This window comes from Aphis gossypii, chromosome 3, assembly GCF_020184175.1.
Source record: "Aphis gossypii isolate Hap1 chromosome 3, ASM2018417v2, whole genome shotgun sequence".
NCBI lineage: Eukaryota > Metazoa > Arthropoda > Insecta > Hemiptera > Aphididae > Aphis > Aphis gossypii.
Genome location: NC_065532.1, coordinates 13,392,082 through 13,407,853, shown reverse-complemented (window position 1 = coordinate 13,407,853; position 15,772 = coordinate 13,392,082). Strand labels below are relative to the sequence as shown.

Here is a 15,772-nt window from a genome sequence, read left to right as displayed (position 1 = left end):
TGTTGTCGATTAAAAGCTCCGGTTGCACCGCTGCCGAGGACATGACACAGTCTTCTTCGCAGTCGACCAACGACGACCGCCAACCATCTAATTCGGAGTCGACCGATGACGACCGACAGCCATAGTGCAGCAGGTAAAGGATAAATTGCGGTCGGTCGAAGAAAAGTTTTCGGTCGAGATGATGCACAACGAGTCTGCGTAGGACGAAGCGCTGCGTACAGAAAATGCCAGACTGCAAGCTAAATTAGGAGCGAGTGGAATTGTGGTAGCCACACTGCAATCGAACGTGTTTGATCTGGAGAAGGAGCTGGCCAAGCGAACGAGCGTGATGCATGTGCAACAGGAACAGAGTCAAGCCCCCGTCTTAGTGATAGAAGGCGGTTCGTCTACGTCTCTAATGCTGTACCAGTGTAATTTATCTCAAACTGGGGACGAACACGGAGCCAGTTTTCTGGACTTAGGACGCGGTGATGACCAATCAACATCGTGTTTGTTGTCGATTAAAAGCTCCGGTTGCACCGCTGCCGAGGACATGACACAGTCTTCTTCGCAGTCGCACCAACGACGACCGCCAACCATCTAATTCGGAGTCGACCGATGACGACCGACAGCCGTAGTGCAGCAGGTAAAGGATAAATTGCGGTCGGTCGAAGCCAAGTTTTCGGTCGAGATGATGCACAACGAGTCTGCGTAGGACGAAGCGCTGCGTACAGAAAATGCCAGACTGCAAGCTAAATTAGGAGCGAGTGGAATTGTGGTAGCCACACTGCAATCGAACGTGTTTGATCTGGAGAAGGAGCTGGCCAAGCGAACGAGCGTGATGCATGTGCAACAGGAACAGAGTCAAGCCCCCGTCTTAGTGATAGAAGGCGGTTCGTCTACGTCTCTAATGCTGTACCAGTGTAATTTATCTCAAACTGGGGACGAACACGGAGCCAGTTTTCTGGACTTAGGACGCGGTGATGACCAATCAACATCGTGTTTGTTGTCGATTAAAAGCTCCGGTTGCGCCGCTGCCGAGGACATGACACAGTCTTCTTCGCAGTCGCACCAACGACGACCGCCAACCATCTAATTCGGAGTCGACCGATGACGACCGACAGCCGTAGTGCAGCAGGTAAAGGATAAATTGCGGTCGGTCGAAGCCAAGTTTTCGGTCGAGATGATGCACAACGAGTCTGCGTAGGACGAAGCGCTGCGTACAGAAAATGCCAGACTGCAAGCTAAATTAGGAGCGAGTGGAATTGTGGTAGCCACACTGCAATCGAACGTGTTTGATCTGGAGAAGGAGCTGGCCAAGCGAACGAGCGTGATGCATGTGCAACAGGAACAGAGTCAAGCCCCCGTCTTAGTGATAGAAGGCGGTTCGTCTACGTCTCTAATGCTGTACCAGTGTAATTTATCTCAAACTGGGGACGAACACGGAGCCAGTTTTCTGGACTTAGGACGCGGTGATGACCAATCAACATCGTGTTTGTTGTCGATTAAAAGCTCCGGTTGCACCGCTGCCGAGGACATGACACAGTCTTCTTCGCAGTCGCACCAACGACGACCGCCAACCATCTAATTCGGAGTCGACCGATGACGACCGACAGCCGTAGTGCAGCAGGAAAAGGATAAATTGCGGTCGGTCGAAGCCAAGTATTCGGTCGAGATGATGCACAACGAGTCTGCGTAGGACGAAGCGCTGCGTACAGAAAATGCCAGACTGCAAGCTAAATTAGGAGCGAGTGGAATTGTGGTAGCCACACTGCAATCGAAGGTGTTTGATCTTGAGAAGGAGCTGGCCAAGCGAACGAGCGTGATGCATGTGCAACAGGAACAGAGTCAAGCCCCCGTCTTAGTGATAGAAGGCGGTTCGTCTACGTCTCTAATGCTGTACCAGTGTAATTTATCTCAAACTGGGGACGAACACGGAGCCAGTTTTCTGGACTTAGGACGCGGTGATGACCAATCAACATCGTGTTTGTTGTCGATTAAAAGCTCCGGTTGCACCGCTGCCGAGGACATGACACAGTCTTCTTCGCAGTCGACCAACGACGACCGCCAACCATCTAATTCGGAGTCGACCGATGACGACCGACAGCCATAGTGCAGCAGGTAAAGGATAAATTGCGGTCGGTCGAAGCCAAGTATTCGGTCGAGATGATGCACAACGAGTCTGCGTAGGACGAAGCGCTGCGTACAGAAAATGCCAGACTGCAAGCTAAATTAGGAGCGAGTGGAATTGTGGTAGCCACACTGCAATCGAAGGTGTTTGATCTTGAGAAGGAGCTGGCCAAGCGAACGAGCGTGATGCATGTGCAACAGGAACAGAGTCAAGCCCCCGTCTTAGTGATAGAAGGCGGTTCGTCTACGTCTCTAATGCTGTACCAGTGTAATTTATCTCAAACTGGGGACGAACACGGAGCCAGTTTTCTGGACTTAGGACGCGGTGATGACCAATCAACATCGTGTTTGTTGTCGATTAAAAGCTCCGGTTGCACCGCTGCCGAGGACATGACACAGTCTTCTTCGCAGTCGACCAACGACGACCGCCAACCATCTAATTCGGAGTCGACCGATGACGACCGACAGCCATAGTGCAGCAGGTAAAGGATAAATTGCGGTCGGTCGAAGCCAAGTATTCGGTCGAGATGATGCACAACGAGTCTGCGTAGGACGAAGCGCTGCGTACAGAAAATGCCAGACTGCAAGCTAAATTAGGAGCGAGTGGAATTGTGGTAGCCACAATGCAATCGAACGTGTTTGATCTTGAGAAGGAGCTGGCCAAGCGAACGAGCGTGATGCATGTGCAACAGGAACAGAGTCAAGCCCCCGTCTTAGTGATAGAAGGCGGTTCGTCTACGTCTCTAATGCTGTACCAGTGTAATTTATCTCAAACTGGGGACGAACACGGAGCCAGTTTTCTGGACTTAGGACGCGGTGATGACCAATCAACATCGTGTTTGTTGTCGATTAAAAGCTCCGGTTGCACCGCTGCCGAGGACATGACACAGTCTTCTTCGCAGTCGACCAACGACGACAGCCGACAGCCGTCGTGTTTGCTGTCGTGTTCGCAGTCGTCTACCGCACAGGAAGAATGCAGCTCCGAAACAACCGCTGAACCATCATTGGCGGAATTTAGACTTAACCGTTTGAGTTACATCATAAAAAAATACGAGAGCAAACACGAAGACATTTCGTAACGAATTTTGTGATAAGGAATAGGTAATCATAATTTAATATATTATTTTTTACTGTTCTGATTTGTTAATCCACCGAAAATAAATATGCATTAAAAAGTGCTCTTTTGAACATTGAAAAAAATTGTTTTGTTATTATATAAATTGAGGCGTTGCGTGGCAAAGTTAGCAATCTCCACTTTTTTTTAAATAAATGTTTTGAAAATATTCATATATTACTTTTTACTCTGCGTCGATTGGTGACACTGATTTTTATCACATATAATCCCTCATTGTGATAAAACGTCTTGATACTAGCTAATCGCGGCAAAGAAAGCAATCTCCAATCATAATACCACGGCACGGACTAAGATATACAGGACTGGAAACGAAGTATTATCTGTGGAAACCCAAATGTTTTCGCTCGGTACATAACGGGCAGCAGCGCCATCTACCAAATGAAACTGCAAACAAACTGCTTTGTAAAAATTATTATTATGTTCAATGTTCAAATATATCACTACTTTTATAGCTGCAAAATGCAAATTGCAATGCTGTATTTTCTATTTAGAATTTACTATTTACATTGATAGCCGACTATTTAGAAATTAGAATAACTTTTGTTTCATTTCACATCTAAAAGTCAAAACAAAAGTTAAGTACTTTAAGAACAGAAAAAGTTGTAATAAAGGAGTTTGTGGACAGGACATGAGAAAGTTTCGGGTAGCAGTGATTTTGCTACTTCATACTAATTCTATCATCAAATAAAGGGTAGCGTATAAAATCATACATACAAAATTATTTATTTTAAAATAATGTAGTACATTTTATCTTAAATAAAATATAAACAAAAAAAGGACATGATTAATTATGATTTATTACTACCTATGTATTTACTAATTTGGCCAACTTTTTATTTTGTGCATTAAGTTTAATTGCATTTTTATTTGTTATTAATGAATACTGTCTCATTCTCATTATAATAAAATTAGAAATAATTTGTGTAAGTACATCTTTCTTATGTTCGGTACATGGAAAATTGATACTTTGATTGTTGTCAAAAAAGTCATCAATTGTCATTAAAAAAACATCATTGTCTTCACAATGCTTGACAAATAATTTTTCAACAGCGGTCAGTAAATTAAATAAAAAATCATTTGGATGAGTCAAACCACCATGTGTTTTTAAATTAAGAAGAGCAGCTTCTGGTTTGCTCGAGTAACATTTTTTACCTAAATTATTGAGATTTTGTTAATTTAAAATTGGTGATTATTTTAAAATCAATAGTTTTATATACATACCAGCTAACACTGTAAGGCAATTATTACATATAATTTTTTTTATAATATTTTTTGTTATATATCCACAAATATAGTATAAGACACAATCTTCAACTTCTGCTTTATAATAGTTATGTATATTACTATCAAATATGTCATCTACTTCTACCTCATTCATGACTAAAGAGTCCAGCTTCTTTTTCAAAGTTTCAATTTTTTCATCTCTTTGTGAAACATGTTCATTATTTATAACTGAGTTTAAATCATTAATCGTAATTGTATGTATGTTAGGTTCTAAGATTTTACAGTTTCCTGTTTTTGGTGGCTTAAGTAATGAATAAACAGATATCATTTTGTACACCTGTAGAAATGTAGGCGTGTTGGAGTGTTCATTAGGACCAGTGGCTTGTCTAGCCATACCAAAAAATTGCTATTAACAAAATTGTATAAAGAAAACAATATAGTATATGACGTATTATACAATTATTATTGTTTGTTATTTGAAATAATGTTAGTAATTTACTATGATAAATTGATTACTTCCAAACGGTCTTGATTCATCTTACAAGTTAATATATACTTAAATTTACATTGCTCTAATAAATATTTTGACAATTCTAAAGTTGATTTGATGGTAACACGCAACCCATCAGCAGTATTTTGTGTTAAATACTCATCTTTATTAATTTTTTTATTCACTACTTGGTCTTCCCAACAATTTAGCCATTTAAGATTCTCTTCTAAAACCTGATTAAATATAGTAATTAACTATTAGGCTTATATGTTTTATTTTGATTCATATTATACTATACCTGAAAGTCAGGACTATCATTTCTAATCCCTTCTGCCGGGTACTTTCGGTTTAGCACATCAAATAGTTTATTAAAACGTTCAGTGAAAAGTTCTGTTTGGTGGCTAGTTTTTAAAGATTCTACTTTGACATAGTCACGATAAAATTCTATTCCCCTAGCCATAGAATTACTTAAAATCTGAAATATAAATATTATATTCAAATTAATAACTACCTATATATTTCTATTTATTATTATTATTATTCATAAGAAATGTTACCTGTGTAGCCAATTTGACACTCATCTTACTTAAGCCATCAATTTCTAAATGTTTTAAAGTGATTTTGGGACAGACCTTTGTTGGAGAATTTGAATTTCTTTTGATGTCATTATTGTAGACATCAAGATAATGTGACCATCTAATAAATGGGGTTTCTGCTGATTCCTAAAATAAATTATATTAAATTATCAATTTGTTACACATTTCTAAAATTATACTAACCCTTAAAACTTTTTTATTATAAAGTCTATTTCTGACATTTTTTATCAGATGAGGTGCATCCGCAAACTTGAAAACTTTCCGTTTGGAATTCAATGGGTGTTCAAATGAGTTGGTAATTTTATTTTTTTGTCCACTTATGCCAAGTTCTATCCACAACTTTCGATTGGTAGATGCTCCATCCGAAACTACACCATCAACTCTCAAACCAATATTCTCCAATAAACAAATAGATTTAATAACTAACTGTGTCAAAACTATACCTACAAATTATAATAATTAATATTAAACCATATTGTATAATAAGTGGAAATTTAAGAACTCACCATGTTAATAATTACCAAAAATAAAACACGAATACAATGCCTAAAATCTACAACATAAACATGCAACATATAATTCAATATTTTCAATAATAGGTTAGGTTAATAACACAAGCAAATAATAAATAACATAAAACAAATTGAAACATAGAATAACAAAATATTGTATTTAAATAAGTGACTAGTTATGAGTTATGACTGTAATACTAATGTATATCTGAGGGGAGGGAAGCTTATTGGACTAAATGGGAGAATTATAGATTTGAACAAGTACCTTTAACTGGTCCTCTCGATGTAAATACTGCAATTGACTGAGTAAAGTTTATAGCTAAACTTTGATACATAAATACTAGTGCATGACTTGCTTTTAATCCGCAGGAATCAACTTCTCCCCCAAAATCTTCTAAACCACAATAGGTTAATGTTTGGGAATTTACCTTAAAACTTTCTCTCAAAAAAATTTCATCATACACAAGCATGCCATGCTTTTGTTCAGGTTTAAGTATTCCTATTTTTTTTTTTAATAACTGAAAAAATTTTTGGTCAAAGCCACATTTAACATCTATCAAAGATAAATAATTTCGGATTGTTCTTGGACAAGGCAGTGGTAAAATTTCTTGCTCTCTCAAAAATCTATATGTTGAAGAAGATCTATAAAATAAAAATTATAATCCAAAATGTTTCTTAATAAGTATTTTAAAATGCAGAATTTATAATTCATTTATAAATAAAGTAATAAATATAGATTATAAATTTAAATTAATTTTATACCTAATTTTTAATAAAATGCATAATAAAATCCAGTCCTGTGAATATCTTCTGTTTTTTAAATTTTTGACTTTACAAGCAGTAATAATTTCACTAACTATAGTTTTCTGTGATTTATTAAATTTATCCATTCTAAATATATTATCAATAGATTCATTTGTTAATGATTTTGATTTGTTTTGTTCGTTATTCAATAAAACGTTTAATCGTTGAATGGTTGACTTAAACTTAGATTAATACAATTATAAATCATTATACATACTTAATAAAATTTGTATTAAAATAAAAGTAATCATTTTACCTTTTATTTGACTTTTTGACATGTTTCGTTCTTTTTAATATATTTTTTAGTATGCCACGTCTTCTAGGAGTAAGAACTGAACCCACATAATATGATTTATTTTTTAGAGTGGATCTTTTTTTATAAGTCCTAAAATGACGAACGGATCTTCGCAGGAAAGATTCCAAAAGAATCCAACATGGCGTCAAATCGCTTATCACATTTATCAGTACATGACCATAGATAATAAAGAATGGATAGGCCACGCCTATGCTTATAACATTAGGTGCCTCGTTCCTAAAGAGCAGATATCTTCTGTCTCACAAAGGTGCCTGTTATCTCAACTTTTGGTTAACCCTTATTGAAAATCTGATATATATATATATATATGGATTAATAATAAAAGCACCTACATTCATAATTGTTTGAGAACGTATGATAAGGTCGAATGGCCTATCCATTCTTTATTATCTATGTACATGACACGAGTGTCTCGGGAGCAAAATTGCGCAACCAATCAGAAGCGTTCACATTTCTTATCAATATTTGTGAAAATCACATTTCTTATCATATAACGTGATATTGTTATCTGCTGTGGTGATAGATTCTTTATAATCACGGTTAAAGATATACAGGACTGGACACGAGATGAATATTGTGGTTACGAAATGTAGTACAACAGGCGGTGTTCGGGGGGATATTTTCCTTTTAGCTATACTAGCGCCGTCTTATATAGTGGATACTTTTGAAACTAGATGACATTATCATTTATCACCATAGATAGTTTCAAAAGTATCCACTAAGACGGCGCTAGTATAGCTAAAAGGAAAATATCCCCCCGAACACCGCCTGTTGTACTACATTTCGTAGTCAACCCCCCACACCCTCCAACCTTGTCGTGTCCAGTCCTGTATATCTTAGTCCGTGTTTATAATATATAATTATTAATTTATTATTATTTTAATTTTTAATTATAAATTATAATATTTACACAATTAGTAATTATACATAATAAAATGGAAGATTTAGGAATTGCAACCAGTAACATGGAAGAGCTTAAGTGCTTGGTTTGCAACAAATATTTTAGCTATAAAAGAACTTTAAAGAGACACTCAATTACTTGTGGCTCTAAAGAGTCTAAAAATATTAATAGCGTGCAATGTCCAGATTCAGCTTGTAATAAAACATTCACAAACAAAAAAAAACTTGAAATTTCATATAGAGGCAGACCATGGCGTGAAATTACTAAACGAAAAAAGAACGTTTGCAACTCTTCATGGTAAATTTGATTTACTGAATTTTAATTGTACTTGAAATATTCTGTTTTACTATACCTAAGACTAGTATGCCACACTTATAGTTATATTGTATTATGAAATATATATCTTTAGATTTCAAGGAATGGAAATTAAAACTGGAAGATGATAATTTATGTTTTTATGCGTTAAGTGCTCGTAAGACTGTAGGACAGAATAAAACTGTAACGTACCTGGATTGTCATCGAACCGGTAATTTCCAAAGTAGATCAACAGGTGTCCGTAAAATTAAAAGTCAGGGCACAAACAAAATTGGATCTACATGTCCATCGTCAATGGTATAAATTTAAAATTTCTTAATCTTGACGTTTCGTTTTTTTTTTTTTTACTTAATATTCTGTTTTAATACTCAGATAGTAGTAACAGAAGACGAAACTGTCTGTGTAGAGTTTTGTAGTACTCATTTTGGCCATAATATGAATCTTGGTAGATGTAATTTAACACCTGAAGAAAGAGCCATGATTGCAGGTAATCTTACTTTATAGTTTACACCATCTATTATTGCAAATGTGAATAAAAGTCAAGTGTTACTAGGTTCTTGTGCTATAGAAGACCTGTTTGTTTTTTAAGTAATAATGTATCTTCTTATAGTCGTCAGGTTTGGATTCATAATTTAACTCCTCTACCCTGGAACAATGGAAAAAAGAAAATATTAAGTTACATTATACATTAGGTATATTGTATATTAAATATTTGTTTGTGTTTATTATAAATTGCATTAAAATATTAGTCAAGTTTAAGTCTCGTAACAGTAAAATAAAAATAAGTCATAATTAAAAAAGCACATTAAAACATTTGTCAACCTAGTCTATCAACAGTAAAATCATAATAAAAAAATCACATTAAAATATGTCAACCTAAAGTCTTACTAACAGTAAAATAAAAATAAATCATAATAAAAAAAAGGACATAGGTATTAAAATATTAAAAATATATTAGTTATATTACTAAGGGTTGTAGTTAATAAGTTATTAGTAAGTGTGATCATTGGAAGTATGTATGTTTTGTACTTGTCCCTTTACCAACCCTTCCTTTAGACATTTTCTTTCATTACTTTCTATTCTACCACTAAGTAATTCAACTTTTCTTTTTTTGCTCACAAATCGTTTCTGTTTATCAATATTTTTATTTACAGGTTCCTTATTTTTTTCTATTTCTATTATTTTTCGTTTTCCTTGCAATATTTGAAGTAAGGAACTGCTATGTTTATTCATTTCTGCTATTTCTTTCTCGGTTACTGCACTTTTATTTGCAATAAGGGACGATAATACTCCTATTCCAGCTTCTAATTGGTTTTTTATTTGAATTAATTGTTCACATTCTTTGTTCGTATTTGTATTTATTAATGATTTTTCTATTAGATTTATTTCTGCAGCAGGAACTAGAATCTCTTTTTCTGTTGTTTCACACAAATTATTTCGAGTTTTTGATAAAGAAAGAATAGCACAGGCATGAATATGCTTGCATATATTTAATTTAATTATATAATCACTACATTCACAAGTATAATTATGAATGCATATATTACACTTGCGACAAACCAATCGACAGTCTTCCGTGTTACATACATCTATACTGTGAATTACCTCATATGCCATGTTTGATTCTCTAGCAGATATCTCCCATCGATTATCATCAATTACTTTAATTGATTCAGGGTCTATTTGTATTCCAATATTATGGCTCTTAATTATATTTTCTTCTTTACCAGTATATTTATTTTTAACCAATTTAATAAATCTCTTAAAAATTTTATTTCTTGTGAATTTCAGAAGCGCATTTATGCAGGTATCTAATCATTTATTTTTTTTACCATGTAAGTAATAATATTTTAAGCACTTATGCACCGACTCCAAATACATATTTGTGTTAATACCACAGTTTCTTCGGTGACAGTAAGCCCACTGTTTGACTCTTTACAAGTAATAGCTATTAAAGTATTCTCCAAATTTAATAGTATCATTGTCATCCATTATTTCAGCCATAAATCCATTTAGAAGTTCTGTAAAAATAATTTTATTTGGTTCTTGATGTATCACTCTTAATGATTTATAAATTAAGCACTTCTTTTCAGGAGTTCCTCTTATTTTTGATTGAATATTTCTTCTCCAAGATTGATCCACATGCCAGGTACACAAAAGTCGATGCTCCACAGGTAACATTATTTGTTCCCAAGCATTATAGTATGATGGGTCGTTATCACTCATAAAAATTTGAGTACTAATAATACCAATTTTACATTTAAGCTGTTGAAAAAATATTTTCCATGTTTCTGCATCAGTTTTTTTGGACATACAATATGCACACGGAAATCCGTTTCCAAATTCATCAACAACCACAATTGTTGTTAATTGAAGGCCATATTCATTGGTACAATGGGTACTATCAATACATATTTTTGAGTTTGAAGAGGTTCCAAAACGTTGAAGCATTTGGAGTTGAAAATTTGTGGATATTACCAATATAAAATTTTCTTTATTCAGGTTGTAATGTAGAACAGGATTTTCTTCCTCTGGTAATTCTATCATTCGATGAATCCATATATTTACACTAATATAGTCAGATGAATGCTGACGACCTTCGTACAAATTAAAATCTCTTTTAATACTCCACAGATCCTTTTTCGTTATTAAAGTTTGAACTTTAAGTATGTCATGAACATTATCCCTTATATCATCTAATATTTTTTCCATTGTAACTCCTTCAGATATTTTACCTGAAAAGTAAATATATGAAAAATTATACATAAATATTTTATATCTAAAATTAATAAATAAATAATAATTTACATATTCATGTAGCAACAAGAAATTCCTTGAATGTTGAGTGTAGTTGAACTATTCACATGGATTCACATTATTAAAACACTACACAAAACACTTCACAAAACATATTAAGAAACATAAAAATTCAAAAAAATATTCACTACAATAAAAAGCTAAAGAAAATAATTATTTTATTTATATATTTTTAATTTTTTGAAACACAAAGTTATTTGTGTCACTGTCACCGAAGAAACTGTGGTATAAACACAAATATGTATTTGGAGTCGGTGCATAAGTGCTTAAAATATTATTACTTACATGGTAAAAAAAATAAATGATTAGATACCTGCATAAATGCGCTTCTGAAATTCACAAGAAATAAAATTTTTAAGAGATTTATTAAATTGGTTAAAAATAAATATACTGGTAAAGAAGAAAATATAATTAAGAGCCATAATATTGGAATACAAATAGACCCTGAATCAATTAAAGTAATTGATGATAATCGATGGGAGATATCTGCTAGAGAATCAAACATGGCATATGAGGTAATTCACAGTATAGATGTATGTAACACGGAAGACTGTCGATTGCTCTGCCGTACGGTAGGTCACTATTATTTATGTGTTAAATAATTTAAATCCAATGATAGGTATCATTGTATACGAAAAAACGATACTGAACGGAGATGATTTGTCAGCCTAGGGTATACCTATAATCCACTAGGTGATGAAAAAGGTGGATTATATTTTAATGACCTGGATACCCTAAAATTATATCATGTACAGAAAATGCCAATAATTTAAACAACTCGCGTATGTTTCAAGTTTCTACGAAAAGTTATTTTTATAACTACAACAAAAATCTAAAATTATTTTATTGTAAATAATCATTATTTTACACGTGAATATTTGATTACGTAAAAATTTAAACTTAAGATAAAATTTTTTTTAATTGGCCAACACTTCTTTTATAATTATTGTAAGCCAAGTTTTGTAAAATGTTGTGTTAAATTATCAATTCTTATCTACGTGTACACATTTTTTTATACATTTTTAACTACAATAAATTATTCACAAACATTCGAGATTTTGACGAACACACATTGTAAAATCAATATTCAATACATTTCGTTCAGAATTTAAAAGGTTGATGTTTAACGTTTACAATATTAACAATTCAATATTTTTAATATACATACTTGTGAATAAAATATGTCTAGATACGTAAATTAAGTAATTTTACTAAAATAAAATATAGTTATGAATGACAAAATAAATAATGATAAATATCTTATATATTATTATAATATTATTATTATTATTATTATTATTATTTGTAAAGAGGGTAAATAATACAATATAATTATATAAATAAATATAGTGATTTGTAATAAAGGCGATTGATACAAGTTCTTTTTTGGTCAGTAGGTAGTTTAAATATTATATAAAATTGAATATAGTGCAATACAAATGTTGTCGAAATTATTTATTACATATAGTTTTGTACAATACTTATTTAGTTCTATTATTTTATTTTCATTTTATTTTTTAGTGTATATTTAACATCAAACTTTAAATCGTTTGAAGCATAAGAACGTATTTTTAAAATGACTTCTTTGTGCATTTAAATATTTGCTCTAGTTATCAATTTTATGTGCCACAGATGTGTACCAAAAAGTTGATAGACGAAGTAAGTGCGTACAAGGAACAAGTTGAGAAGATGTCCATAGAGTTGGACGATGTCAACGACCAGCTGGCCCAATCGGCGTTAACGGAAGATTGCCTGAAACGAGGCTTGGATAACTTGACTGTGCTGGCCGAGGCGGAACGAATGAGACGCGACCGAGACGAGACGGAATTGCGGAAGACGGTGAACCAGCTGATGGCCGAGCTAGACAAAGTGCAGCAGGAAAAAGATAAATTGCGGTCGGTCGAAGCCAAGTATTCGGTCGAGATGATGCACAACGAGTCTGCGCAGGACGAAGCGATGCGTACAGAAAATGCCAGACTGCAAGCTAAATTGGGAGCGAGTGGAATTGTGGTAGCCACACTGCAATCGAAGGTGTTTGATCTTGAGAAGGAGCTGGCCAAGCAAACGAGCGTGATGCATGTGCAACAGGAACAGAGTCAAGCCCCCGTCTTAGTGATAGAAGGCGGTTCGTCTACGTCTCTAATGCTGTACCAGTGTAATTTATCTCAAACTGGGGACGAACACGGAACCAGTTTTCTGGACTTAGGACGCGGTGATGACCAATCAACATCGTGTTTGTTGTCGATTAAAAGCTCCGGTTGCACCGCTGCCGAGGACATGACACAGTCTTCTTCGCAGTCGCACCAACGACGACCGCCAACCATCTAATTCGGAGTCGACCGATGACGACCGACAGCCGTAGTGCAGCAGGAAAAGGATAAATTGCGGTCGGTCGAAGCCAAGTATTCGGTCGAGATGATGCACAACGAATCTGCGTAGGACGAAGCGCTGCGTACAGAAAATGCCAGACTGCAAGCTAAATTAGGAGCGAGTGGAATTGTGGTAGCCACACTGCAATCGAAGGTGTTTGATCTGGAGAAGGAGCTGGCCAAGCGAACGAGCGTGATGCATGTGCAACAGGAACAGAGTCAAGCCCCCGTCTTAGTGATAGAAGGCGGTTCGTCTACGTCTCTAATGCTGTACCAGTGTAATTTATCTGGGGACGAACACGGAGCCAGTTTTCTGGACTTAGGACGCGGTGATGACCAATCAACATCGTGTTTGTTGTCGATTAAAAGCTCCGGTTGCACCGCTGCCGAGGACATGACACAGTCTTCTTCGCAGTCGACCAACGACGACAGCCGACAGCCGTCGTGTTCGCTGTCGTGTTCGCAGTCGTCTACCGTACAGGAAGAATGCAGCTCCGAAACAACCGCTGAACCATCATTGGCGGAATTTAGACTTAACCGTTTGAGTTACATCATAAAAAAATACGAGAGCAAACACGAAGACATTTCGTAACGAATTTTGTGATAAGGAATAGGTAATCATAATTTAATATATTTTTTTTTACTGTTCTGATTTGTTAATCCACCGAAAATAAATATGCATAAAAAAATGCTCTTTTGAACATTGAAAAAAATTATTTTGTTATTATATAAATTATTATTCATATTAATTACTCGTATAGTCTTATTATTTATCATTTTTTACCCTAAAATTTATAGGTGGCGTCACATTTATCTGGTCAGTAAAATCATAACAAAAAATAAATATAAAAGTACAACCAAGCAAAATAAATAATATTTTATTTTATTCTATTAGAGTAAATTTAACTAAAATGTTATTCAGTTATATTAAAATTACTTTAAATGTCAAAAAATGAGCTAAAAAGTAATAAGTCTTAAAAATTCAAAATAAAAGTTACATTTTTTAATTTCTTAATTATGTATGAAATGAACTTTGTGTTTGAAAAGCTATGTTTTCTGACATTCAGAAAAAAATGCAATTGTATTCAAATTAGAATAACATTGCTTCCATTTTATTATTTAAAATTTCTCTTTTCAGTTTATCGTTTTCATCTGTATTAGATGGAATTACATTAGATGATGGTTGAACTTTTATAACATCTACTTTGGCAATAGCATGGATATGCTTACAAATATTTAAGTATATAATATTATCCATACACGAACATTTAAATATGTGAACACAAATTTTACAATATTCACAATGTAAAACACAGTCACTGCAAGGTAAATTAATTTTTTCAATAATATATTTTGTTTTAGGATCAGTTTGTGAATTGACTTTCCATGTGTAGCTGTTAACTTTTAAAATCATATCCGACTTAATATGAACACTTCTATTATGACTGGCGATAATTTGTAATATTTTGGAAGACCTTTTTTGTTTTGAAATTTTAATGATCCTTTCAAAACATTTGTCTCGCACTAACAACATTACTGTATTAATGGCTAAATCTAGTCTTCTGCATTGCTTTCCTTCTAAATATCAATATTTAATATTTTTATGAAGAGCTTCCAAATACATATTTGTGTTGATACCAATATGTCTGCGATTGAAAAATGCCCATTTTTCAACTCTTGAAGAATAATTGCTCACAAAATATTGACCAAAATCTGCAGTATCTGTATCATTTTTTAAATCTTCAATGACCTTTGTTAATTCTATGTAAAATTTGTTTTTATCAGTTTCATGCATTAAAGATTTTAATGTCTTATAAACCATAGATTTTTTTTCTTTTGAATGAATTTTGGAAAGGTTTTTACTCCAACTTCTTAATACGTGCCAAGTACATAATAATTGTTTAGAAACCGGACCCATAATAGATTCCCATGCGTTATAAAATCCAGGTTCATCGTCAGACATAAATACATTAGCTTTGATAAGTCCTACTGCACGCTGGATATATTCAAAATGTTTTTGCCGCCAGCACTTGCTTGGGCAGTTTGCTGAGTGACTCGCGAAATGCGTGGGAGGAAAAGAAAATAATAAAAAAAGATTGTGGTGCAAAGAGTATATAATAATTAATTGATGTGTCACCAAACAATATAAATAATATAATAAGCTACAACGCCGAAGACGTCTCT

The 15,772-nt window shown here is 34.1% G+C and overlaps 1 protein-coding gene and 2 pseudogenes across 1 annotated transcript; 2 read left to right on the top strand and 1 right to left on the bottom strand.

Moving 5' to 3' along the window:
- The first annotated feature begins 1,605 nt into the window (after positions 1-1,605).
- LOC126551455 (uncharacterized) lies at positions 1,606-14,704 on the top strand. Its single transcript, XM_050204755.1, has 2 exons — positions 1,606-3,210; positions 14,387-14,704. Exon 1 carries the CDS (start codon positions 2,733-2,735, stop codon positions 3,186-3,188), a length of 456 nt encoding a protein of 151 aa, XP_050060712.1. The 5' UTR covers positions 1,606-2,732; the 3' UTR covers positions 3,189-3,210; positions 14,387-14,704.
- Positions 8,028-8,705, top strand: LOC126551454 (uncharacterized; annotated as a pseudogene).
- Positions 14,679-15,544, bottom strand: LOC126550990 (uncharacterized; annotated as a pseudogene).
- Positions 15,545-15,772: the final 228 nt, after the last annotated feature.

What these genes read in the sequence shown, in the direction of transcription:
- LOC126551455 (XM_050204755.1), top strand. Translation starts at nt 2,733, where the DNA reads ATGCAATCGAACGTGTTTGATCTTGAGAAGGAGCTGGCCAAGCGAACG.